This window comes from Macaca mulatta, chromosome 7 (assembly GCF_049350105.2).
Source record: "Macaca mulatta isolate MMU2019108-1 chromosome 7, T2T-MMU8v2.0, whole genome shotgun sequence".
Lineage (NCBI taxonomy): Eukaryota > Metazoa > Chordata > Mammalia > Primates > Cercopithecidae > Macaca > Macaca mulatta.
The window spans coordinates 104,196,611-104,223,059 of NC_133412.1; the positions used below are offsets into that span (position 1 = coordinate 104,196,611).

The window sequence follows — 26,449 nt, forward strand, 5'->3', positions numbered from 1 at the left end:
TGTTGGTGTGATTCAAAGTCCCATCAGGAGTACATGAGGGTTTCAATTTCTCCACATCCTCACCAAAACTTGTTATTATCTGTCTTTTATATGATAGCCATCCCGGTAGATGTAAAGTGGTACAGAGGCCAATGAATTGTAGGTGTCATTTGTGTTTCACTAATGGATAAGGATGTTGAGCATCTTTTTATATGTGTATTAGCCATTTGTCTATCTTCTTGGGAGAAATGTCTGCTCAAATCCTTTGCCCATTTTTAAATTGCATTATTTGTTATCTTATTGTTGAGTTGCAGGAGTTCTTTATATATTCTGAACACAAGTCCCTTATCAGATACATGATTTGAAAATATTTTCTCCCATTCATATGTAAAGATTCAATTATTCCAACATCATTTGTTCAAAAGACTGTTTTTTTCCCCCAATGAATTGTCTTGGCACCCTTATCAGTAAATCAATTGGCCATAAATGCAAGTGTTTATTTCTGGCCTCTCACTTTTGTTCCATTGATCTCTATGTCTAGCTTACATCAGTAGCACACTCTCGATTTCTGTAGCTTTATAGTAAGTTTGAAACTCACCAGTCTTTTAAAAAAGAATCAGCAAAGGTGTTTTACTTTGCTGCCGTAGGCCTTCCTGAGCTTTAGTTAGATATTCTTGAGAAGTAGCAGTGGTACAAGCTTTTTTTTTTTTTTTTTTTGAGATGGAGTTTTGCTCTTGTTGCCCAGGTTGGAGTGCAATAGCGTGATCTCGGCTCACCACAACCTCCGCTTCCCAAGTTTAAGCAATTCTCATGCCTCAGCCTCCCAAGTAGCTGGGATTACAGGCATGTGCCACCACACCTGGCTAATTTTTGTATTATTAGTAGAGACAAGGTTTCTCCTTTTTCCATGTTGGTCAGGCTGGTCTCGAACTGCCAACCTCGGGTGATCCACCCACCTCAGCCTCCCAAAGTGCTGGGATTACAGGCGTGAGCCACCACACCCCGCTAGCGCAAGCTTATTTTTTAAAGTTGTTTCATTTAATTTCGTATTTAAATAAAAACAATTAAGGAATTGTTTCCAAGCTTCTTCCTGAGGCAGTGAGCAGAATGTGCTCCCTAATTAGTAATACTGTGTGCACTAAAACCCGGAAAGGGCAAAACGTAGATTAGGAAGTTATGTCTTCAGCCCACCTCCTAATGCCAGAAGTGAGGTTTGGCAAACTCCTTCTTCATGGGACAGTCAGCTAGCCTGTCTTCATCGTCTTAGTGCAACCGTTCTCAAAGTCTGATTCCTGGACCATTAGCATAAGTTGTGAACTTGTTAGAAATTCAAATTCTGGGCCCTACCCCAGACCATTGCATCTGAAGCTCTAGGTTGAGGCCCAGAAATCTGGTTTAAGAAGGCTTCCAGGTGATTCTGATATATGCTTAATTTTGGTAATCACTGCCTTAGTGCATGAGGCTTGCTGTCAGCGTTTTTGGTTTTTTTCTTTTCTTTTTTTTTTTGAGATGGAGTTTCGCTCTGTCAATCTTGGCTCACTGCAACCTCCGACTGCCTGGTTCAAGCAATTCTCCCGCCTCAGCCTCCCGAGTAGCTGGGATTACAGGCACATGCCACCACACCCAGCTAATTTTTGTATTTTTAGTAGAGTCGGGGTTTCACCATGTTGGCCAGGATGGTCTTGATTTCCTTACCTCTTGATCCGCCTGCCTTAGCCTCCTAAAGTGCTGGGATTACAGGCGTAAGCCACCGCGCCTGGCCGCTGTCAGCCTTTTCTTGATTCAAGAGTTGGTGTTGGGAACATGCCTAGTGGTCTGTGATGTGGTGATGCCTCTGGCCAGGAAGGGGCTGGTGCCTTCCAAAGCCGAAAGAGACCAAGAGGTGGTCATTCCAGAGACTGGCCTTAGAGGACAGAGGACATGGAGACTGGCTTTAAAATCTATCTCTGTGTTGATTGCTTGGCAAGACATAGACCAGCACTATTCAGTAAAACTTTCTGCAGAGATAGGAATGTTCTGTACCTGTGCCATCCAATACAGTAGGCATTAGCCAGATGTGGCTCTTGAGCACTTGCAATGCAGTTAGTATAACTGAGGAAATGAAGTTTTAATTTTACTTAATTTAAATCTCCACATGAGGCTGGTGTTTACCATATTGGACAGCATAGCTCTAGCTTCTCTTTACCTTGTGATGACCACTTTCTTGTTTAGATGGACTAGTTGCAAGTCAGGGTCTATGATCAGAGCTGACTATGATTAGCCATTTCAAGGTGACACCCACCAAGAAGAATATAATTTCCCAAAATAATAATGTTCTAAGCCTAGGAGAATAAAAAGTGGGTACAAGTACTATCATTGCTAAAGTTTTTAAAATTATTATTATTATATTCAGTAACTAAGAATAAATAGCATATTACGGAATTATAGGTACAATTTTAGGGAGAGTCAGTGACCACATAAACCACAAAAGTAAAGATTAGAATTTAATTTCAGTTAGGTGATTCTGCAGGACTTGGACGGTACATACTAAGGGACGACTTGGCTTAGGATCAAACCATAGCAAAAAGAAGAAGAGGAAGAGGGAAAAGAGCACTATGGGAAAGAAAACGGGATCTGTCCCCCTCACAGAGACAGCCTTGTCATGTAAGATTTATTTTTAGGTTTGTGAATTTTAAACATTCTTTCTGTGGCTATTTTTAATCTTTGAGAATTTCCAAATCTTAAATTTGGAGATCAGTCTCATGCTGTCTGGGGCTGAGAGAAGCATCTCAGCATCACATTTCTAAAACAAAAAGCCAACCCAGTTAGCTTCAAAGGATGCGACTTGGCCAGAGGTGAGGGTGGTTGCTGTTGAAGAAGTGATATCAGGGAATTTTCAGTGCTGCATTTGACAAACCTTAAGTCCTTTCATATTTGAACTTAATTCTCTTTACTTTTTTCTTCCTCCATACTTTTTTCACTATATAAATATCTATTTTATTTTATTTAAAAAATTTTAAAACATATAAGCAAAGAGAAAGAGGAAAGCGAATACATGTAATTATACATTTGTCTAAACCCATAGAACGTACACCACCAGAGTGAACCCTAATGTAAACTGTGGACTTTGGGTGAGAATGGTGTAGGTTTGTCAGTTTTAACAAATGTACCACTGTGGTGGGGAATGCTGATCATAGGAGGAGGCTGCACATTCGGAGGGACACGGGGGATGGGATGTCTGTGTACCTCCCCCTCAGTTTTGCTCTGAACCTAAAACTTGCTCTTTAAAAAGTAATGTATTTTTTGGCCAGGCGTGATGGCTCACACCTATAATCCCAGCACTCTGGGAGACTGAGGCAGGTGGATCGCTTGAGCTCAGGAGTTCAAGGCCAGCCTGGGCAACATGGCAAAACCCCGTCTCTACAAAAAAATACAAAAATTAGCCAGGTGTGGTGGCGCACACCTCTAGTCCCAGCTACTTGGGAGGCAGAGGTGGGAGGATCACTTGAACCCAGGAAGCGGAAGTTGCAATGAACCAAGATCATGCCACTGCACTCCAGCCTGGGTGACACACTGACTCAAAATAAATAAATAAAGACTTTCTCGAAATAAATAAATAAAATAGATTTTTTTAAGTGAGAAGAAGATCATCAGTAAGCCCATCAGTTACTGATAACTGCTGTTAGGTACATTTCCTTTTAGACTTTCTATGTCTGTCTGTAGCTATATAACCATATATATCTTGATCTGTATACATGCATACATAGGATAATACTATGTATGCATTTTGTAACTTTTTATAACAATATGTGAGTGCTTATATTTCTACATTGTCATTTGTGGATATGCTACGGTTTACTTAGTTCCCCTCCTTGATAGATATTTAGGTTATTATCAATAATTTGCTATTACAAGCACCATTACCCTGAATATCCTGTCATATATCATTGTGCCATTGTCTAATTTTTTCCTTGGGATAAACTCCTAGAAGTAACATTAGTGGATTCAAAGGTGTGGCACATTGTTACATCTCTGATACAAACATCAAATTACCTACATCTGTAAAGGTTGAGTTAGTTTCTTTTTCCCTCTGCTTTCTAAAGATGAATGGTACTGGCCTGTAAAATTCCTTTGAACTACAGCCTATTTTTAAAAAAATTACAGTCCCAAACTCAGGGCCTTGGCAGAGTCAGACTGCTGTGGCCTCCAAGCCCAGAAGCAGGTAGGAGAGGCCACTGCTATGGATGCAGAAGCCTCTTCAGTCTGACTCTGCTAAGAGCAACGGGTCCCAATGTCTTTGTTCTCACCCTTGCACTCTTTTTCTCTCTTCCAGAGTGAATTAGACGTATCCTTTTTCAATACTGTTTTCCACGGTACTTGGCAAGCGCACTCTAGTCCTTATCAGGTAAGTGCCACGGAGCAGGAAAACTATTCAGCAGTCCAGAGTGTTCATCACCAACAGCCATGACAAGACAGCCGGAGGTGTGGGTGTTCTGCAGAACTGCTCCCCCACCTCGTCCCCCTTCTTCAACAAGACAATTCTTTGTTTTTTCTTTTTGAGATGGAGTTTCGCTCTTCTTCCCCAGGCTGGAGTGCAATGGCGCAATCTCTGCCCACTGCAATTTCCACCTCACTTCAACCTTTGCCTCTTGGGTTCAAGTGATTCTCCTGCCTTAGCCTCCTGAGGCATTACAGGCGCCCACCACCACGCCCAGCTAATTTTTGTATTTTTAGTAGACACGGACGGGGTTTCACCATGTTGGCCAGGCTGGTCTCCAACTCCTGACCTCAGGTGATCCACCCACCTTGGCCTCCCAAAGTGCTGGGATTACAGGCGTGAACCACTGTACTTGGCAAGATGACTCTTAAGATTTTTTTATTTTTTTTCAGGCAGGACAGCGCTATCATAGTAGTTAATAGCTACTATTTGTTAATTTAATTTCCTTTAAGCATATGGAATAGGCATTTTCAAAATTTAAATAACACAGCCAAAAAAGTGTTTAGTCCTCCTACAGAAACTGGATTTCCAGGGTTCCAGGTATAAATATCTAGAAATGCCCTACGTGACCAGATAAGGCCTTCAGTGTTGATAAACCGGAAGGTTAAAGAAATTGCCTGGCTTGTAATCATTGCTATCAAATGTATTCATTTCCTTGATAGCAGAGAAAGTTCTCCTTTTCTCGTTTTCTTCTGTCTCTTTTAAATCACAATATCCAAGTACCCTCAAAACAAGCATGATTTGCTTAGAGTACTGCAGGCCCCCAGATTTTGGCAGGAGCCCTTAGGCTTTGTGCCAGTGTTTGGGAGGCCAGCTAATTTTCAAGTTTATTTTTTATTTCAAAAATCTACCTACCACTTGAGTCCTTGAAGAACACATCAAGTTTCAATCTAAAATAGTAAATTAACTATAACAAATGTTATATATAAATATTTATATATATTAGAATATAACAACTATATACAAATTATAACAATATGTTTATGTGTATATATACATACACTTATTTGTATGTGTGTGTATGTGTGAGTACGTGCACAAACACACAGTCATTTTTCCACATTTTGCCAGAAATATTAAGTGGATGCAAAACTACTGGTTCTGGGCATAGTGTCTGATATGTATCATATGTGTGTATATATATATTTCTCATATATATATCATATATAAATGAGATATTTGTATTTTTAGTAGACACGGGGTTTCACCATGTTGGCCATGCTGGTCTTGAACTCCTGACCCTAGGTGATCCACCCACCTCGGCCTCCCAAAGTGCTGGGATTATCATATGATATCATATATCATATATATATGAGCCACTGTGCCCGACCATATATATATGGCAAATGTTTTTTGAGACGAAGTCTCGCTCTTGTCGCCCAGGCTGGAATATAGTGGTGCGATCTCGGCTCGCCACAACCTCTGCCTCCCAGGTTCAAGCCATTATCCTGCCTCAGCCTCCCGAGTAGCTGGGATTACAGGCATGCGCCACCATGCCTGGCTAATTTTGTATTTTTAGTAGAGACAGGATTTCTCCATGTTGGTCAGACTGGTCTCAAACTCCCAACCTCAGGTGATCCACCTGCCTCGGCCTCCCCAAGTCCTGGGATTACAGGTGTGAGCCACCTCACCCAGCCAAAAAAAGTTTTTTTTAAGACAGAGTGTGTGTGTGTGTGTGTGTGTGTGTGTGTGTGTGTGTAGGTGTCTAATTTATATATTTTGTTTGTTTGTTTGTTTGTTGGAGACAGAGTCTCGCTCTGTCACCCAGACTGGAGTGCAGTGGCGTGATTGTGGCTCACTGCAGCCTTCGGCCTTCTGGGTTCAAGCGATTCTCCTGCCTCAGCCTCCTGAGTAGCTGGGATTACAGGCACCCGCTATCATGCCCAGGTAATTTTTTTTTTTTTTTTTTTTTATAGAGATGGGGTTTCACCATGTTGGCCAGGTTGGTTTTGAACTCCTGACCTCAGATGATCCACCCACCTCAGCCTCCCAAAGTGCTAGGATTACAGGTGTGAGCCACCGTGCCCAGCCTAATTTATAAACTTATAGATACACTTATATAAATGCCCAGAACCAGTATGTTTGCATCCACTTAATATTTCTGGGGAAATGGCTGTTTACTTGTTATTACTGATAGGAAATGTCGCCGTGTTGATAAAATTCGTTTTGTACACTGTAATTGGAAGCCTCTGTGAACTAACTGGGAAAATCTGAGTGCCCTCTAGTGGTGAGTGACCCAAATCTATGATCACTGTGACCTAGAAGGGATTATAGATCCCTTCGTAGGTTTTAGCATGCTGAATAAAAAGTGCCGTGATATACAGACCATGTTGTATATTATGGTGTATTTTCATTCAGCATGGTCTGTATATTACAGTTTGTTTTTATTCAACATGTAATATTCTATCTGAATTAAGCCATCCAAAGCAATTCAAAATAAATCTCTTCCTACTTGAACAAAGTACAAGTAGACAAAAAGCTTTTTGATTTAGACAGTCATCAGGAAGATAGCAAGGGCTAAAAGACACTTCACTGGGAGTAGAGAACTCAGTTTGCACTTTTGGTGTTGCCACTGACTAGCTGTGTGTATTGGACAAGGCACATAACCCCCTCGTCTTAAAATGAGAGAATGAAGACTGGAAGAGCTTTAACACCTGCTCAGCCTTAATAGTTGATGTTGCCATGACTTTAGGTAACTGAGCTGAGTTACCTTACATCTGAAACAGGAAGAGAGTTTTACAAGACTAGATATTGAGAGAGTTAACGTGACTCAGAGGTGAAGGGATATGTGTTCTAGTTGGATGAGTCGTGTTGATGTGTTGGATATTTACTAGATGTTTACTAGAAATAAAGATGGGGATACTTGTCTTTGTAGCCTTCTGGTGTGTAGTATAGGTCTATGTGATGGGCTCCAGCATTCTTGTTTGAATTACAATTTTACGCCAAGATATACAATTTTCCCTTCATTTTGCCTGGTTTCATTTTCACCCTCTCTTCCCCTCTAACCAAGTTATATATATTTACTGTCCTTAGGAATTACTTAGGCATATCCATCTGGCAAATTAGGAATTTTACATCATTTAGAGAAGGGAACTAAGTCTCTCTAGACCTGGAAGTTTACATCTTTGCTCCAGATTTGATCTCACTTGTACTTCCAGTGGTCTAAAAGTGGAGCAGGCAGCAGAGAAGGGCATGCGCCCCCTCTTTTCTGTTGACACTTTTTTTTTTTTGAGATAGGCTCTTGCTCTGTCACCCAGGCTGGAGTGCAGAGGTGTGATCATGGCTCACTACACCCTGGATCTCCTGGGCTCAAGTGATCCTCCCACCTGAGCCTCCCAAGTAGCTGGCACTATGGGTACCCAACACCATGCCTGGCTAATTTTTTTAATTTTTTTTTTTTTGTGGAGATGGGGTCTCACTCTGTTGCACAGGCTGGTCTCAAACTTCTGGGCTGGAGCAAGCCTCCTGCCTTGGCCTCCCAAAGTGTTGACGTTCTTAAAAGATTACCACCCTTAGCCATCTGAAAAATATCTAATTAAAAACCCATGACTCTTCTCTGCTTCATACGTAGTCCTTTTTAACCATCACATGTCCAAGGAGGACCTCTGCAGACTGGTTACACAGCAGAAAGACAAGGGGACCTTATCAAGGCTCGGCTGCGGTTCCTGCTCCATCTGGGGAGGGTGTAGGCATTCTGCATCACTGTGTGGTAGCATGTAGCCAGGCACCTCCTGGAGCAGCCAGCAGTGCTTATATCCACTCTGCCAGGAAAGCTCTCTTAGGCCTTAAAAGGTTAAAAACAAGCAAACTGCTATAATGGCTACCTAGATTTGGTCATTCGACTGCTAACGGTACATAATCTTGTTTGTATTTGCTCAGGCTTAAGAAAGCCCTCCTTGTCAGCCCACATGGGACAGATGTGAGTTAAAGCTTGGTTTTGGCACAGGAGAAGGAAGTCAAAACCTCATAAATTCCCAGGAAGCCCCGTCTTTTTCTCCAGAGGCTTTTCCCCCTGATTTTTTAAGGCTAGGGAAGTTTCCGAGAACCTGTACAGTTAGACTTAGAGAAATACAGTGCACCATTTACATTTCTCCCTAGTATGGACTTGTTCTACTTCTAGTAAGGCTGACATCACAGAGCAAGACAGATTGGATTTTAAAAAGAAATGACCTAAGCATAAGAAATCAGGACAGCAACTCTGGCTTGCTGAAAGTCTTCCAGTTAGTGGAAACCCTCTGGTGCAGTGGTGTCAGGTGGGGCGGGCTGCCCCCTCGGGACCAAGCCCGTCAGTGACCTAAATCATTCACGTGCTATGAATACACTCCTGTGCACTCTTCAGTTCCACTTCACCCACCCGGCTGCAGTGAGGCCTGAAGATTCGTGAAGCCTGTTTCTATAGGGAGAGTTTGCCCCATCACATACCTTGGTAGATTTATTTAAGACTTCAAATTTCGGCCGGGCGCAGTGGCTCAAGCCTGTAATCCCAGCACTTTGGGAGGCCGAGATAGGCGGATCACGAGGTCAGGAGTTCGAGACCATCCTGGCTAACACGGTGAAACCCCGTCTCTACTAAAAAATACAAAAAAACTAGCCGGGCGAGGTGGCGGGCGCCTGTAGTCCCAGCTACTCGGGAGGCTGAGGCAGGAGAATGGCGTAAACCCGGGAGGCGGAGCTTGCAATGAGCTGAGATCCGGCCACTGCACTCCAGCCTGGGCGACACAGCCAGACTCCGTCTCAAAAAAAAAAAAAAAAAAAAAAAAAAAGACTTCAATTTTATGAATTAAGGTGGTTTTTTTAGGAACCAATTGATGAACTTCACAAAATATGCTCAGCCCTGGAGCCCCAGCAGGCTTGCTTTTCTCCAGACAGTTCATAATTCAAAGGAGCTGCCTCCACCACCCCCATCTACTGAATAGCCAGGGGATGGCACCGATGAACAGCACAGTATGGGATACACACCAACTACTCTTCAAATCGGTGCACACCTGCTCTGCGCGTGAAGGTACAGAAAACCTCCACAGCCTTTTCAGTATTTGGTGCCTTTAAAGAGGCCTAAAGACTTAGTTTATTTTGGCTAGAATGGAATGCAGCAGTACAGCCTTCAGGCCTGGACAGTCAGGGGCTCCTCGGGCCCTGTGCTCTAGAGGGCCCACTCTGTCTCTGCTTCGCCAGCACCCCTTCCCCATCATGGGGCAGTTGGCCACCAGCCCTCCCTGTCCACTGCTTGACCATCCTCTGACTTCCTAGAATTTATAAGGTCCCTAGATATCCCAGAGCCTGCCACCACGGCCTCTGCAAGCCTCTCCTCAACCTTCACCCCAAGACTAGGGGCAGGAATGATAGGAAGGCTGGGCTGGTAGTGGGGATGTCCCACCTACGTGCCTGGGGAGACAAGCGAGAGCAGGCTGGGGTCTCTGCTTTATACTCTTGTGAGGCACAGATAGAGGCTAGCATCCAGGTCCCACAAACATACGCTAGAATCCAGAATGTTTTCTTGATTTAAAAACACCTTCAGGCCTGGCACCGTGGCTCATGCCAGTAATCCCAGCACTTTGGAGGGCTGAAGCAGGAGGATTGCTTGAGGGCAGGAGTTTGAGACCAGCCTGGGCAACATAGGGAGACCCAGTCTCTACAAAAAATTTAAAAGGCCAAGCATTGGTCGTGTGTGCCTGTAGTCCCAACTACTAAGGAGGCTGAGGTGGGAGGATCGCTTGAGCCTGGGAGACTGAGGCTGCAGTGAGCCATGATTGTGCCACTGCACTCCAATCTGGCAACAGAGCAAGACCTTGTCTTTAAAAATAAAAACAAAAACATCTTTACAACATTCCTGTTTGTATTTTATAAACTCTTAAAATCTCAAAGCCTGAGCAGTTGATTCTAGAGCCGTAAAGCTCTGGTGGGTTGTGTGAAAGAACCCTGATTCACGCTCCTTTTATTGCAGTTGAGGGCGGGGCATAGGAAGGGCCTCAGTGCTGTGTGCCCTCTCTGTGACTCCGCTAGCATCTGTCATGGTGCTTCCTGGAAGAATGATGGTGTGCAGGCAGCAGAGATCAGCACCACCATGGTTTGCAGGCAGGCCTCCATCAGGCCCACTGTGGGGCATCTACCTCTAGTTCCATCAGCTTCCTAAAATCTGAAATACTTTTAGAGATCCGGAAACCAGAATAGGGCTTCTCCAAGTAGGAGATAATGTCAGCCTGATTTAATGCGGAATTGCAAAAATACTTGTTCAAACTGAGGCTATAGGAATACCAGCCAGAAGAACAAACAAATTCTTCAGGGAAGCATCCAACACTGAAGCGGCAGCTTCTAAATGAACTGGAGTGCAGTGGCGCGATCTCGGCTCACTGCAAGCTCCGCCTCCCGGGTTCATGCCATTCTCCTGCCTCAGCCTCCCCAGTAGCTGGGACTACAGGCGCCCGCCACCTTGCCTGGCTAGTTTTTTTTATTTTTTATTTTTTAGTAGAGATGGGGTTTCACCGTGTCAGCCAGGATGGTCTCGATCTCCTGACCTCGTGATCCGCCCGTCTCGGCCTCCCAAAGTGGTGGGATTACAGGCTTGAGCCACCACGCCTGGCCAATAAAATCATTATTTAAGCATTTCTTCTGAGGTATGATGGAGCATGTGATGACTGCAGGAATGGCTTGATTTTTTTTTTTTTTTTTTTTTTTTTTTGAGACAGAGTCTCACTCTCTTGTCCAGGCTGGAGTGCAGTGGTGTCATCTTGGCTCACTGCAACCTCTGCCTCCCAGGTTCAAGTGATTCTCCTGCCTCAGCCTTCTAGGTAGCTGGGACTACAGGCGTGCACCACCACACCTGGCTAGTTTGTATTTTTAGTAGAGACAGGGTTTTGCCATGTTGGCCAGGCTGGTCTCCAACTTCCAACTTCCGGTGATCCGCCCCCCTTGGCATCCCAAAGTGTTGGGATTACAGGTGTGAGCCACGACACCCAGCCAGGAATGGCTTGATATTATCAGAAAAGAATAGCTCCGCTTTCCCTGAAGGTTATATTTAGAGTCGTAGGAGCCAGATACTTTGTAGCTAGAAGACACCTACACAATCATCAGGTTAAAACCTCACTTTTAAAAATTAATGTAAAAAAAATTTTTACAGTCAGGGTCTTGCTCTGTTGCCCAGGCTTGAGTGCAGTGTTGTGATCATAGCTCACTGCAGCCTCAAACTCCTGGGCTCAAGCAATCCTTCCACCTCAGCCTCCAGAGTAGGAAAACAAAAATATCAAGGAAAAAAAAATACATCAAGGAATACAGACACACACCACCACACCCAGCTGGCTAATTAAAAAATTTTGTTTAATAAGAACAGCATTTCAGTATGATGCCTAGGCTGGTCTTGAACTCTTGGGCTCAAGCAATCCTCCCACCTTGGCCTCCCATAGGGCTGGGTGAGTCACCGTTGGCTGGTGTAAAACCTCACTTTTTAGGTAAAAAGGCTGAGGCCCAAAGAGGTTCTGTGACATGTCCCAATCCGTAGAGCTACTTTAGGGCAGAGCTGGTACTAGTTTCTGGGTTTCTAGGGCCCTTGACTCTAGGATTATAAATTGGGCAGGTTAAATTTGACATTTTTTTTCTTTTCTTTTTTTTTCTGAGACAGAGCCTTGCTCTGTCATCCATGCTGGAGTACAGTGGTGCAATCTCAACTCACTGCAACCTCCGTCTCCCAGGTTCAGGTGATCCTCCTGCCTCAGCCTCCTGAGTAGCTGGAATTACAGGTGCCTGCCACCATCCCTGGCTAATTTTTGTATTTTTAATAGACACAGGGTTTCTCCATTTTGGCCAGGCTGGACTCGATCCCCTGACCTCAAGTGATATGTCCACCTTGGCCTCCCAAAGTGTTGGGATTACAGATGTGAGCCACTGCAACCAGCCTAAATTTGACGTATTTTTAAAAAATTAATCATCTGGAGTAGACTGTGGCAATTTAGTCTCTAACAAAACATTTATAAAATGCCTGTCACCATGGTGCCTTGGTGTTGTCGAAGCTTTTTTGTGAATAAGGGGAGATGTTTTAGAGAAATGCCTTTGGTTGGAGGAGTCAGAAAGGATGAAAACATTTGAGAGTATCTGTGAATGTCTTGTTGAAAACCTGCTCTCCAAAAGTGGAGTTCACGTTCAGATTTCGAAACATCTTTTTTCCTTTTGAAAATATGAAATGGAAAGCCTCGTTGCCAGACAGTGAGGACTGGCTTGTGGGTCCGAGGGAACACGTGCAGCCGTTCCTCCATGGGAAGGGCAGGCACTGAGGGACGAGGGACCCAGGGCCTTCTCCAGCATGGGAGCTCTAGCCAGGGCCGTGGTGGGTGATGAGAGTCTTGGATAGGAACAGTCCCCAGGAGTCAGCCAGTACCCCAGAAGGAGATGTGAATGTTACAGATCCAACAGTTCTGCCTCCAGGTTTTTTCTGGCTCCCACTAGCCCTGACCACTTTCCTCTTTCCTTTAAGGAGCCCTGTAGGTGCTATATTCATCCACCAGCATTCCTCACCACCAGGTCCCTGAGCTTTAACCCTATTCCTTTTGTTCCATTTTTTTTGGGTTCCATTTTAGTCAGGAATAGTGACAGCAAGTTATGAGAAGCAAGAGAGATTTAGGGGGAAAAATGAGAATAATAACAGGCTCATTGACCCACCTCTGACTTTCATATTTAATTTTACATTAGCCTACATAACTTTAAGCAAACAGAAACTTTATGTTTTAGCCTACATAACTAAGCCTACATAAACTTTAAGCAAAACCACAGCTGGGTATCCTGTTGTTCTCAGAATATGAGTGGGCCTTTAATGAAAACCGACTTTAAAAAAGATAACAGCCAGGCGCGGTGGCTCACGCCTATAGTCCCAGCACTTTGGGAGGCTGAGGCCGGCGGATCACCTTAGGTCAGGAGTTCGAGACCACCTGGCCAACATGGTGAAACCTCATTTCTACTAAAAATACAAAAATTAGCTGGGCGTGGTGGCACACACCTATAATCCCAGCTACTTAGGAGACTGAGGCGGGAGGATTGCTTGAACCTGGGAGGCGGAGGTTACTGTGAGCCAAGATCGTACCACTGCTCCCCAGCCTGGGCAACAGAGTAAGACTCCGTCTCAAAAAAAAAAAAAAAAAAAAAGAGTCCCTTTCAGTGGCCTAATTAGCAAGAGACAAAATGTGAACAGGGCCAGGCACAGTGGCTCACTCTTGTAATTCCAGCACTTTGTGAGGCCGAGTAAGGCAAAGTGCCTCACTTTAGCACAGGGGTTCAAGACCAGTCTGGGCAAGATAGTGAAACCCCTTCCCTCCAAAAAATAAAGAAATTAGATGGGCGTGGTGGCGCACCTACGGTCACAGTTAATTGGGAGGCTGAGGTGAGAGGATCACTTGAGCACAGGAGGTCGAGGCTACAGTGAGCCAAGATTGTGCCAGTGCACTCCAGTCTGGGCAACAGAGCAAGACCTTTTCTTCACCAAAAAAAAAAAAGTGAACAGAAGACTATACTGTACTCCAAGAAGAATGTCTCCAGGACTATGCAGAATCTTCATAATGGTAGCCTTCGATATGGTAGTATTTTCTGGGGGAAATGTGAACACAGCGGCCCTTGGCCGCTTATCCAATTTGGTGGGAAATTAAAGTATGAATAGTAAGAAAGCAAGTTTTCCCACCCTACATATTTTATTAAAGAACACTTAGCTAGAATATGTTTTTAAAAAAGAAATAAAATGAGAAACCAAGGGATCTGAGACCCAAGCCTAGAGTTAGAAATTGTAGTTTCTAGGTTGGTCTCTGCCCTGGAATTCCTTTTGAGGTTCCATTTGAGTCTGTGCTGCTCTGTTTCTCACTTATTAAAGGATAATTTGATTGCCACTGTGGTGTTAAAATACTCATGACGGAAAAGTGTTTTATTATCCAGAGATCAAAATTCCAGTGTTGGGGCCAGGCGCGGTGGCTCACATCTGTAATCCCAGCACTTTGGGAGGCTGAGGCAAGCAGATCACTTGAGCTCAGGAGTTATAGAGACCAACCTGGCCAACGTGGCAAAACGTCATCTCTACTAAAAATACAAAAAAATTAGCTGGGTGTGGTGGCACATGCCTGTACTCCCAGGTACTCAGGAGCCTGAGGCACAAGAATCCCTTGAACCCAGGAGATGGAGGTTACAGTGAGCCAAGATCACGCCACTCCACTCTAGCCTGAGCAATAGAGAGAAGCTGCATCTAAAAAAAAAAATAAAATTCCAATGATGGGACCATAAACATTTCAATCACTTTATTTATTTATTTTCATTTTTATTTATTTATTTATTTTGAGACAGAGTCTTACTCTGTTGCCCAGGCTGGAGTGCAGTGGCCCCATTTCGGCTCACTGCAACCTCCTCCTCCCAGGTTCAAGTGATTCTCCTGCCTGAGCCTCCCGAGTAGCTGGGATTACGGGCGCATGCCACCATGCCCAGCTAATTTTTGTATTTTTAGTAGAGACAGGGTTTATTGGCCAGGCTGGTCTTGAACTCCTGACCTCTGGTAATCCATCCGCCTCGGCCTCCCAAAGTGCTGGGATTACAGGCATGAGCCACTGCACCCAGCCTCATTTCAATCACTGTAATTAAAAAGTTGATTTCAAGTGGCACTAATATTCTATGAGCCCTGCAATGTTCAATTCCAATCCACATTATGTGAAAATTCAGAAAGGTTCTTAGCTTTCTAGGTTGGGAGAAAATGGACTTCAGTAACTCCCTTCTTTGGGAGATTGTTTCTAGTTCATGTCAGCTCAACCTCTGGGACCCATGAAAGAAAACAAGTTTCCTTAGGATCTTTAGAGTCAATCAAGTTCATTATAGCCTGAAGGTAAGACCATCTTTCAATAGCCATTCTCAGCTCACTACATTAGTATACCAACAGTCTGGGCCCTTCTTACTTCCTCCTATTTCAAATGTCACCATTGCAGTGTGTTTATTCCATGGGCTTAGCATATAGGGTATTTTTTGGTCCCTGCTTACCTGGCATATGGCCGAAATGCCATTACTCTTGGCCTCACCAGGGTGTACAAGTTGCTCATAAACCAAATCAAGATGTAAACAACAGCTGGATTCTTATTTTAAAAGAGTCACATGATTCCAGGGGGAAATCAGCTTTCAGCCCTTTGCCTCACAGTGGATTTGGTCTGTAGTTTCCCCATATAGTGCCAGAAAGCTGCATGATTGTTAGTTTGAGTCAGATACACAGATACACAGGCAGTCACATGTCCACAGTATACAGTGACCTCACTGAGCAACTCATGTTTCCAGGATGTTGGGAAATTGACTTGCTGGAGGACCTTGTCCTTGTAATGTGGGGATGTCAGTGGTTTATATGATTTAGCAGTAAATTCTGATCTGAATTTCAAAACAGTTGGGCAGTTGCTCAAGGCGACATCTGAACAGCGGATCCTCTGCTTGCCGGAGATGGGGCAGGCCACAGAGCAGCTTGATCCCCAAACCAATTCATGGGTTAAAATTAGATTTCCTTGTATCTCAAAGGAAGTTATCTTGGAGAAGGTGACATTTTCAAAGGCACTAAGGCTTTCATTGCCCTTAGTGAGTACAACAGGAAGGTTCTGTAGGCCATTTTTCACGTAGCCACCTGTGCTTCTCAGCTCTGCCTTTCTGTATATACCTGGCTGCCATTCCTACTTTGTCTCACCTAAGTTCTGGCTTCTGGGTCTAGTGAACAGGTTGGAGTCAAGGGCCTAACATTCCAGTCCCAGTTTGGCCATGGGACAAAGCAGTCATCTGTATAATTGGAAGACATTATTAATAGGTATATCAGAGTGATGCTTTTTTTTTTTTTTTTTTTCTGGGTCACTTAAGGACAGTTCCCATGGGCCCCTGGAAAACAGTTTATTCTGCTGGAGGACTATTTGCACAGAGCTTAATTAGATATTCACACAGAGCCTAATAAAAACTTTAAAGTCATTCACCGTTTGTCCTATTCTGTGTAGTTGCACTTCACTAAGCAAATACAGTGTAGACTTTGAACATCTGGTCTGGTTGAAAAAAATCAAGTGGGAACAATTCACTTTACAAAGATTTAATTTTGAACTCCCCTAGCGCTTTGAATTACCTATTTGTTGAATGAAGTTTGTTTGAAACAATCTGTCAACTGTTTTTGTTTCTGTAACAGACCGTGATCCTGCTCTTTATAAGTAGATACAGAACTTCAGATATTAAAGTGTAGAATTGAGAAACATTCATTGTCATCATCTCATTCCAGTTCCCCTTCTTTCACAAAAGAAAAGTTAGGTATTCAGTTGAAGGGATTCTTGAGGGAAGTATTTAGTTCTTTCTAGTTTGCTAGACATCATAGTCTAACAATATTTTCTTCTTTCCTGATGCCCCATGCTAACTTTCCAGTAAGAACACCTGTAAGCCGGCCGGGCGCGGTGGCTCACGCCTGTAATCCCAGCACTTTGGGAGGCCGAGACGGGCGTATCACAAGGTCAGGAGATCGAGACCATCCTGACTAACACGGTGAAACCCCATCTCTACTAAAAAAAAAAATACAAAAAAATTAGCCGGGCGTGGTGGCGGGTGCCTGTAGTCCCAGCTACTGGGGAGGCTGAGGCAGGAGAATGGCATAAACCCGGGAGGCGGAGCTTGCAGTGAGCCGAGATCACGCCACTGCACTCCAGCCTGGGCGACAGAGCAAGACTCCATCTCAAAAAAAAAAAAAAAAAAAAAAAAAAGAACACCTGTAAGCCAAAGTGGCTCCATCATTCTCAAATGACTTCTTAGAACTACCCATTTGTAAGAGATACTGTCTTGAAATCCAGAAATTTTTTTATTTTATTTTTTTATTTTTTTTATTTTTATTTTTATTTTTTTTGAGACGGAGTCTCACGCTGTTGCCCAGGTTGGAGTGCAGTGGCGCGATCTCGGCTCACTGCAAGCTCCGCCTCCCGGGTTCCCGCCATTCTCCTGCCTCAGCCTCCTGAGTAGCTGGGACTACAGGCGCCCGCCACCGCGCCCGGCTAATTTTTTTGTATTTTTAGTAGAGACGGGGTTTCACTGTGGTCTCGATCTCCTGACCTTGTGATCCGCCCGCCTCGGCCTCCCAAAGTGCTGGGATTACAGGCTTGAGCCACCGCGCCCGGCCAAAATCCAGAAATTTTTATTACGCCCTGCCTTCTTCATTCGTTTTCTCCTCATAATTATTTTTACGTCAGTCTGTCTGACAGAGAAGATAACTGAAGGAACAAGGCATTTATTTTGGGGTGGAGGTTTGGGGGCTGAGGAGGGAGGTGTCTAGCCGCTCCTGAGGAGCCTGGAAGCAGAGCAGTCAAGGCCAAGCTTTGGATTTAAATTCCATCCTGGCATTTGCTAGCCATGTGGCTTTGGACTATGCTTTGAACCTGTTTGATCCTGGGTAAACTAAGGATAATATGTAACAACATACATCAGAGATTTACAGAGGGCTGAAACTCAACACAATATCTGGAACAGGAGCATTCAACAAATGGTTGTTACTGTTATTATTGTTGTCTGGGAGGACACCATTATTTTTGAGTTCAGGTCATTCTCTTGCCACATGACACTTGCTGTGTTCTCTAGCACTTAGTAGACTCCCTATCCCTTTGGTTAAAAAATGTAGCTGTTTCGTTTTTATCCCTACTTAACCTGTTAGCTTAACCAAGGTGAAACTAGGTATGTATATGTGAAGGTAACAATTTCTAATATGGATGCCAGTTTTAAATTTAATTTCAGAAATTCTGTACAAAAAACCTCATGCTTAGACTAATTTACACTGGGAAAACTCCAGGTTAAGCCACAAATTTTTACTGAATGTTAACATTTTTATAACTTTAAACTAATTTCCTTAATATAACCCTAGATAATGTTTAATTTGGATAAAGTACACATCATTTTGGATGAGATGGTGTTAAATGGCTGCATTGTGGAAACTAACAGGGCAAGAATTCTTGCCCCTCTACTAATTCTTGATAAGATGTCAGAAAGCTGAAAGGAAGCCTCTTCCAGACAACATGGATTTATCAGAAATGCGAGTACCGTGGAATACATCTCAACATCTGTAACCAAGAAGAATCTGGAAGACCACAATTACAAAATGGGGTATCCTTCCAAAGACATTATAAATCGGCGTTTCCCACAGTTCCTAAAAAGAAAACAAAGCTGTACTTTAAAATATGTAAAAGAAAAAAAATTTTTTTAAACTGAGAGAGAAGTTTTATATTCTAATTGTAAACATATCTTTCCCACTTCTTTAAATTCTGTTGACCCTTATTGGTCTATGCTTCTTTTTGCAAATCAAATTCAGGAATAGCAGGATGGTAGTGGGAAGAAAGCATGGCAGTTTTCTGTCAGCCAATAAAGTTTTAAAATTTAAACACAAGGCATTTTGAGTAATGCTGTTTTCTGAAGGCTGTCTTTTTTTTTTCTTTTTTTGAGAGGGAGTCTGGTCTAGCTCTGTCGCTCAGCGCATTCTCGGCTCACTGCAACTTCCACTTCCCGGAATCAAGCGATTCTCCTGCCTCAGCTTCTGAGCTGGGACTACAGGCATGCGCCACCACAAAAAATACAAAAATACAAAAAATTTTTGTATTTTTAGTAGAGATGGAGTTTCACCATGTTGGCCAGGCTGGTCTCAAACTCCTGACCTCAGGTGATCTGCCTGCCTCAGCCTCCCAAAGTGCTGGGATTACAGACATGAGCCACAGTGCCCAACTTCTGAAGGCTGTCTTATTCCTTTAAAAGACTTAGTAAACTTTACTTTTTAAGAGATGTGTGTGTGTGTGTGTGTGTGTGTGTGTGTGTGTGTGTTTTTAGATGGAGTCTCACTCTGTCACCCAGGCCGGAGTGCAATGGCGTGATCTCAGCTCACTGCAACCTCCACCTCTGGGTTCAAGCAATTCTCCTGCCTCAGCCTCCTGAGTAGCTGCGACTGTACGTATGTGCCACCATGCCTGGCTAATTTTTGTATTTTTAGTAGAGACGGTGTTTCACCATGTTGGCCAGGCTGTTCTTGAACTCCTGACCTCAAGTGATCCACCCACCTCGGCCTCCCAAATTGCTGGAATTACAAGCATGAGCCACCATGCCCAGCCAAGACGTGTTTTTTGTTGTTGTTGTTGTTGTTTTGTTTTTTAAGAGAAGCGGGTCTTGCTGTGTTGTCCAGGCTGGACTGCAGTGGCTATTCACAGGCATGATCATGTTGTACTACAACCTTGAACTTTCCTGGCCTAGCTTTAAAATCTTTATAATGTGGGGCTGGTGCAGTGGCTCACACCTGTAACCCCTGCACTTTGGGAGGCTGAGGAAGGAGGATCACTTGAGGCCAGAAATTCAAGACCAGCCTGGGCAACACAGACCTCGTCTCTACAAAAAATACAAAAATTAGCCAGGCGTGGTGGCACATACCTGTAGTCTCAACTACTTGGGAGTCTGAGGCAGAAGGATTGCTTGAGCCCAGGAGTTCGAGTCTGCAATGAACTATGATTGTGTCACTGTACTCCATCCTGTCTCGAAAATAAAGAAGTCTGAGTGCAGTGGCTCAGGTCTGTAATCCCAACACTTTGGGGGGCCAAGGTAGGAGGATTCCTTGAGCCCATTAGTTCAAGACCAGCCTGGGCAACACAGCAAGACCACATCTCTACAAAAAATAAATAATTAGCCAAGTGTGGTGGCTCATGCCTGTAATCCTAGCACTTTGGGAGGCCGAGGCAGGTGGATCACTTGAGGTCAGGAGTTTGAAACCAGCCTGGCCAACATGGTAAAACCTTGTCTCTACTAAACATACAAAAAATTAGCCAGGCATGGTGGCAGGCACCTCTAATCCCAGCTACTCGGGAGGCTGAGGCAGTAGAATTGCTTGAACCCGGGACGCAGAGGTTGCAGTAGGCCGAGATCATGCCACTGCACTCCAGCCTGGGCAAGAGTGAGACTGTCTCTAAAAATAAATAAATAATTAATTAAAAAGTTAGCCAGCTGTGGTAGTGAGCACCTGTATTCCTAAGTACTCATGAGGCTGAGGTGGGAGGATTGATCAAGCCCAGGAGTTTGAGGCTGCAGTGAACTATGATCACAATGCTGCACTCCAACCTGGGTAATGGAGTGAGGCCCTGCCTCAAAAAAACCAAATCAAAACAAAAAAACTTTTATAACATGTACCTAACAAAGATTGCAGAGTTAAATTTTATTTGCCAGTTTGTAAAAGCCTTTGATACTCATTTTAAGGGCACTTAGTAATTACAATGCCATTATGTAATTAATTCTATAGAGAACATTACTTTCAAATAATGGATGGTCAAACATTGAGAGTCGCTACAGCTATCTTTTATGCCCCTTTTTTTGTTTGTTTTTTGGAGACAGCATCTCCCTCTGTCTCCCAGGCTGGAGTGCAGTGGTGTGATCACACCTCACTGCAGCCTCTACCTCCTGGGCGCAGGTGATCCTCCCACCTCAGCCTCCCAAGTAACTGGGACCACAGGCGCACACCTGCTCCACCCAGCTAATTTTTGTATTTTGTTGTAGAGATAGGGTTTCGCCATGTTGCCCAGACTGGTCTCAAATTCCTGCGGTCACATGATCCATCTGCCTTTGCCTCCCAAAGTGTTGGGATTACAGGCCTGAGCCACTGTGCCCAGTCTTTTTATGCCACATTTTAAAGGGTTTGCTTATTAATAAGCTTACTGTTAATGAAATGTAGTTCAAAGTTTAAAAGTAGAATGCAGTCAGACACGGTGGCTCATGCCTATAATCCCAGCACTTTGGGAGGCCAAGGTGGGTAGATCATTTGAGGTCAGGAGTTCAAGACCAGCGTGACCAACATGGTGAGACCCTGTCTCTATTAAAAATACAAAAAATTATCCGGGCATGGTGGCACATGCCTATAATCCCAGCTACTTGGGAGGCTGCGGTAGGAGGATCACTTGAAACCAGGAGGCAGAGGTTGCAGTGAGCTGAGATCGAGATTGTGCCACTGCACTCCAGACTGGGCAACAGAGTGAGACTCCGTCTCAAAAAAAAAAAAAAAAAAGTGGAATGCAAGAAAATGTATCTGTACAGATAGGCATGAATCCTTCTCTTCCTCCCTTCACTCCTCTAACCCCTCCTCCTGCAATGTCTTGTAAATTACTGTCATTACAGAAGAGCAATGCACTGCATCCCCCCAAAACCTTTCTATATGCTTTTGCTACCCAGTTAACAGAATATACACAACTGTCTTAGGCGAAAGTATGGACAATAATCCCTCTCTTATCCACTGTTTCGCATTCTGTGGTTTGTGTTACTCATGGTCAACTGAGGTCCCAAAATATTAAATAGAAAATTCCAGAAATAAACAATGTATAAGTTTTAAACTGCATGCCATTCTGAGTAATGTGATGAAATCTTGCACCGTCCAGCTTTGTCCTGCTCGGTCCTGCTCCATCGTGCCTGGGAGGTGAATCGTCCCGTTGTCCAGCATATGCATGCTGTATACACTCCCCACTTGACATTTAGTAACTGTCTTGGTTACCAGATGGACAGATCAAGAGAAGGGTGAGTACAGTACAATAAGGTCTTGAGAGAGACTACATTCATATATATTCATCTATATATAATTTTTCTTTTTCTTTTTTTTTTTTTTTTTAAGACAGGGCCTCGCTCTGTTGCCCAGGCTGCAGTGCAGTGGCATGATTACGGCTCACTGCAGCCTCAACCCCCTGGGCTCGAGCGATCCTCCCATCTCAGCTTGTGTGCCACCCTACTGAGCTAATTTTTCTTATTTTTTGTAGAGACGAGGTCTCCATATGTTGCCCAGGCTGGTCTTGAATTCCTGGGCTCAAGCGCTCCTCCTTACCTCAGCCTCTGAAAGTGCTGGGATTATAGGCATGAGCTACCACACCTGGCCATCTTTTGTTTTTTAAGAGATGGGGTCACTGTTAGGCTGGATTTGAACTCCTGGGCTCAAGCCATCCTCCTGCTCAGCCTTCCAAGTAGCTGGAGCTATAGGTGCACACCACCATGCCCAGCTTCCACATAACTTTCTTACAGTATATTGTAATAATTGTTCCATTATTGTTAATCTTAGTGTGCCTAATTTATAAACTTTATCATAGGTATGTATGTATACAAAAAAACATTCTCTCTCTCTCTCTCTCTCTATATATATATGATTTGGTACTATCCTCAGTTTCAGATATCCACTGGGGGTCTTAGAACTTATCCCCCAAGAATAGGGAGGTCTATATACATGTATGTAGGGGTGGGAGGTCAGGTACAGTGAAGAAAGTAGAAATCTTTTTTCTTTAACTATAGACAGGGTCTCACTATGTTCCCCAGGCTGATCTCAAACTCCTGGGCTCAAACAATCCTCCCACCTCAGCCTCCCAAAGTGCAAGGATTACAGGCATGAGCTACCCTGCCCAGCCAAAATCTATTTTTGGTATATTAAGATACAGTCCCAGCCTATGGAATGATCCAATAGTTCATTCTTCTGTGACACTCCAGCCTCTAAAATAGGACATAAATGCATAAATGCATTTTTTTTTTCTTTTTTGAGACAAGAGTCTTGCTCAGTTGTCCAGGCTGAAATGCAGTGGCATGATCTCAGCTCACTGCCACCTCCGCCTCCCGGATTCAAGCAATTCTCCTGCCTCAGCCTCCTGAGCAACTGGGATTACAGGCGTGTGCCACCACACTGGACTAATTTTTGTATTTTTAGTAGAGATGGGGTTTCATCATGTTGGCCAGGCTAGTCTCAAAACCCTGACCTCAAGTGATTCGCCCGCCTTTGGCTTCCCAAAGTGCTGGGATTACAGGTGTGAGCCACCGCGCCTGGCCAAATGCACATTTCAGAGATACCATTCAGCACTGTTCTGTTTGGTTTGTCTGTGTATTGTGGGCAGTAGGCAGAGGAGCCTTTTTTTTACCCTCTTCTAAAAATCCACTTGCAGTATCAAGGTTTATATCTGTAAAAACGCAGAAAGTCAATAGAGGACTCCAAACCCAAGTTGTTTTTGGACTCGTTCAGGAAGGCAAAAGGAAGGCTTCAACCTGTGGGAACAATTAGTGGTTTGTGTGTACAGATACACCTTTGTATCAAGTAGCCAAGGTCTGGGGAAAGCCCAGTCTAGACCAAAGTGCTATGAAGGCCTTTCTGAGACACAGTAGTTGGGCAACACTGTCCTAGTTGGTAGGTACTTAATCAGTAGCACATTCAGGTAACTGCTGAAACTGGTACACCAGAGTAGCTAGGGAGTGAACAAAATTAATTTTGGGGTCACACCAAAATAGTAGTTGAATTACATCTTGGCACAGATTTTAGAACCTTGAGAGAATAACAGTTGAAAAAAAATAGTTGGTAGGTATCATAGGAAACAATATTTAAGAACTTACAGTTGAGGTGGAGACCCCAGTAGATGTCTCAGAACACTTGACTCATGCGTATCTGTACTTACAGGCTGTGTCTCCATCTAACTTCACTAAGATGCTTTAAGTGACTTTTCATACTTACATTTGGTCAGCCTTACCTTGTTCTTAGATTTTTTCTGAGGAAGACTCCTAATATTTCAAAAACAGCTACGATTGTATGTAAACTTTTTGTTTTTATTTGAGTTTCACTCTTGTTGCCCAGGCTGGAGTGCAATGGCACAATCTCGGCTCACTGCAACCTCTGCGTCCTGGGTTCAAGTGATTCTCCTGCTTCAGCCTCCAGAGTAGCTGGGATTACAGGTATGTGCCATCACGCCCAGCTAATTTTTGTATTTTTAGTAGAGACAGGGTTTCACCATGTTGGTCGGGCTGGTCTCAAACTCCTGACCTCAGTTGATCCACCCTGCTTGGCCTCTCAAAGTGCTGGGATTACAGATGTGAGCCACCGTGCCCTGCCCGATTTTATGTAAAGCTATCAACTTATCTGCTGTAGCCACTTGCTAGACCAGGGTTCAGCAAGCTTTTTCTGTAAAGGGCCAAATAGTAAATATTTTAGGCTTTGTGGGCCATATGGTCTCTGCCAACTACTCAATTCTGCCATTGTAGTGCAAAAGCAACCATGTAAATGAATGAACGTGGCTGTGTTTGTGACACTGAAATTTAAATTTCATAATTTTCACATAAAATATTATTCTTTTGATTTTTTTCCCCAACAATTTTAAAATTTTAAAGTCATGCTTAGCCATAGGCCATTCAAAAACATGCAGCAGGCCATAGTTTGCTAACCCTGGTGCCAGGCTAGTCTTGGTAAAAGCTGACTACTGATAGATATCTTAGAGACTAGTAATTATAGCAGAAGGTATCTCTTATAGGAAAAGAATTTGCCTTTTAAACAGTCAGTATTCGGCAATTTCAAACATGCTTTTGGTTCCTTAAAAAACATGTGAGCCAGGTGTGGTGGTACACATCTGTAATCCCAGCTACTCCAGAAGCTGTGGTGGGAGGATTGCTTGAACCTAGGAGTTTGAGACCAGCCTGGGTAATACAGCAAGACCCTATCTTTAAGGAAAAAAAAAAAAAAAGAAGCTATTTGGCTAAATCAGGCCTAGTGTCATTCCTTTCACCTATAAGCACAGATATGGTAATAACTGGAATTTGGAAAATCCACTTTGGAATTTGGAAATACAGTCCCTTCTTCAAAACCACAAAACAGCAGTATCTTTGTGTTTTCTTTTGACACTAACACAACATTTAAAAATCATTCTTGGATCTTTCTTACATCCTCACTTTACATATCCCTGCAGATATAATAGTTGTGGATCTGGTGTTTTTTAAAACAATTAACACAAGTAACTGGTCAGTTCTAGCTGAGGCATACTTTAAAACTGAACCCAACCGTTGGATCACAAGTGTGTGAATATATATTTCTTCTAGTCTTTCAATTTTAATAACCGTATTTACTATAGAAAAACACATTTCTTTATGTAGTAATTTCAGAAAACTGTGGATGATTCAAAATGACAAGTACATGGTAAAGCTCTGAAGTCTGATGATTGCACTGAAATAGTCAAACGACACAGTTTTGTACGCTGCAAACATTTTAATCATTATTGTTGAGCATACATTTTGGAAATTTTTTACTTCAAACGGCAACAAGTTAAATAAATGTTTATAATATACAAAGAAAATACAACCAAAAGTAAAACTTGCTTTAAGTGTGCCTTGCACTTAGACCAGTGTTTTCCCCCCTTAATACATCTTTATTTTTGAGCTGCACAAACACACTTAAGACTTTGATCTTCATAGTACGGCATTTAGCAAATAAAAATATACTCCCACCTTAAAGAAATAAAAGGTTGGTGCATGATTATATGCCAAACAAAGAGAGAACACTAGAATACTCTTGATAGTGCAGGCATCATTAAAAAGGAAAAGAAAAAGCTTGAGATGCTCATTAATTCTCTATGTTTTAAGGAAGCAGGATTTTTGACCAAGTAGCTTAAAAGCCAGCAAAACAGGGATCAGTGACGGCAACTGTAGTGTATGGAGTATGAAATGACAAACTTTACACAAATACACTGTTAGAAATTTACCAGTGAACACTGAAGATCTGAGAAGCTGCTCTTTGGAACAGTCAAGTAGGACCACCTTATTCCAGTCACATAAGCCCTTGTAAAGTAACACAGTGTTCTGTGCTATATACTTGCTGGCTGGGTAGTTACAGGATTTGTTTTGTCATTAGCAGCTAACAAACTTATTCCACATGTTCTTAAAGCCTTAATGGTGGAAAAAAAGGCAAGTGTCATTAGCGTGGAGGATCATATACTTCTCTGCACATAAACACAAGAGGCTTCACTAGTATTTTTAAAGTCTCTGATGTCTCCCATTGCACTTCAAAGCTCAATTGAGATGAAAGCCTTTCTCCATTGTAGCAGCTAGCAGGCGCTCTCTCATGATCTCCTCGGAAGAATATTCAGGCAACTTAAGGTAATGCACACATGTATTGACTGATGGATAGCTTGCATCAGTAGCGTCAACCTACAGCAAGAAAGCAAACACAACAGAAGACCATGAGTTTAAATACTTCTTTCTTTCAAA

At 43.2% G+C, this 26,449-nt stretch overlaps 2 protein-coding genes across 28 annotated transcripts in view; one reads left to right on the forward strand and one right to left on the reverse strand.

Moving 5' to 3' along the window:
- The window catches only part of AP4S1 (adaptor related protein complex 4 subunit sigma 1), a 75,910-nt gene extending 57,079 nt beyond the window's left edge, over positions 1 to 18,831 (forward strand). Inside the window, exons 5-6 of one of the 2 annotated variants that reach the window (XM_077940821.1) lie at positions 4,292 to 4,363; positions 18,312 to 18,831. In XM_077940821.1, the coding sequence (XP_077796947.1) occupies positions 4,292 to 4,363; positions 18,312 to 18,440 (201 nt within the window). In that variant the 3' untranslated portion in view covers positions 18,441 to 18,831. The remainder of the gene's footprint in view (positions 1 to 4,291; positions 4,364 to 18,311) is intronic. The other variant, XM_015143494.3, reaches the window with a different exon arrangement.
- A 6,600-nt stretch (positions 18,832 to 25,431) lies between these two features.
- The window catches only part of HECTD1 (HECT domain E3 ubiquitin protein ligase 1), a 112,469-nt gene continuing 111,451 nt past the window's right edge, over positions 25,432 to 26,449 (reverse strand). For 25 of the 26 annotated variants that reach the window (XM_077938616.1, XM_077938612.1, XM_077938615.1 and 22 more), the window contains one exon: positions 25,432 to 26,389. In XM_077938616.1, the coding sequence (XP_077794742.1) occupies positions 26,252 to 26,389 (138 nt within the window). In that variant the 3' untranslated portion in view covers positions 25,432 to 26,251. 26 annotated transcript variants of the gene reach the window in all.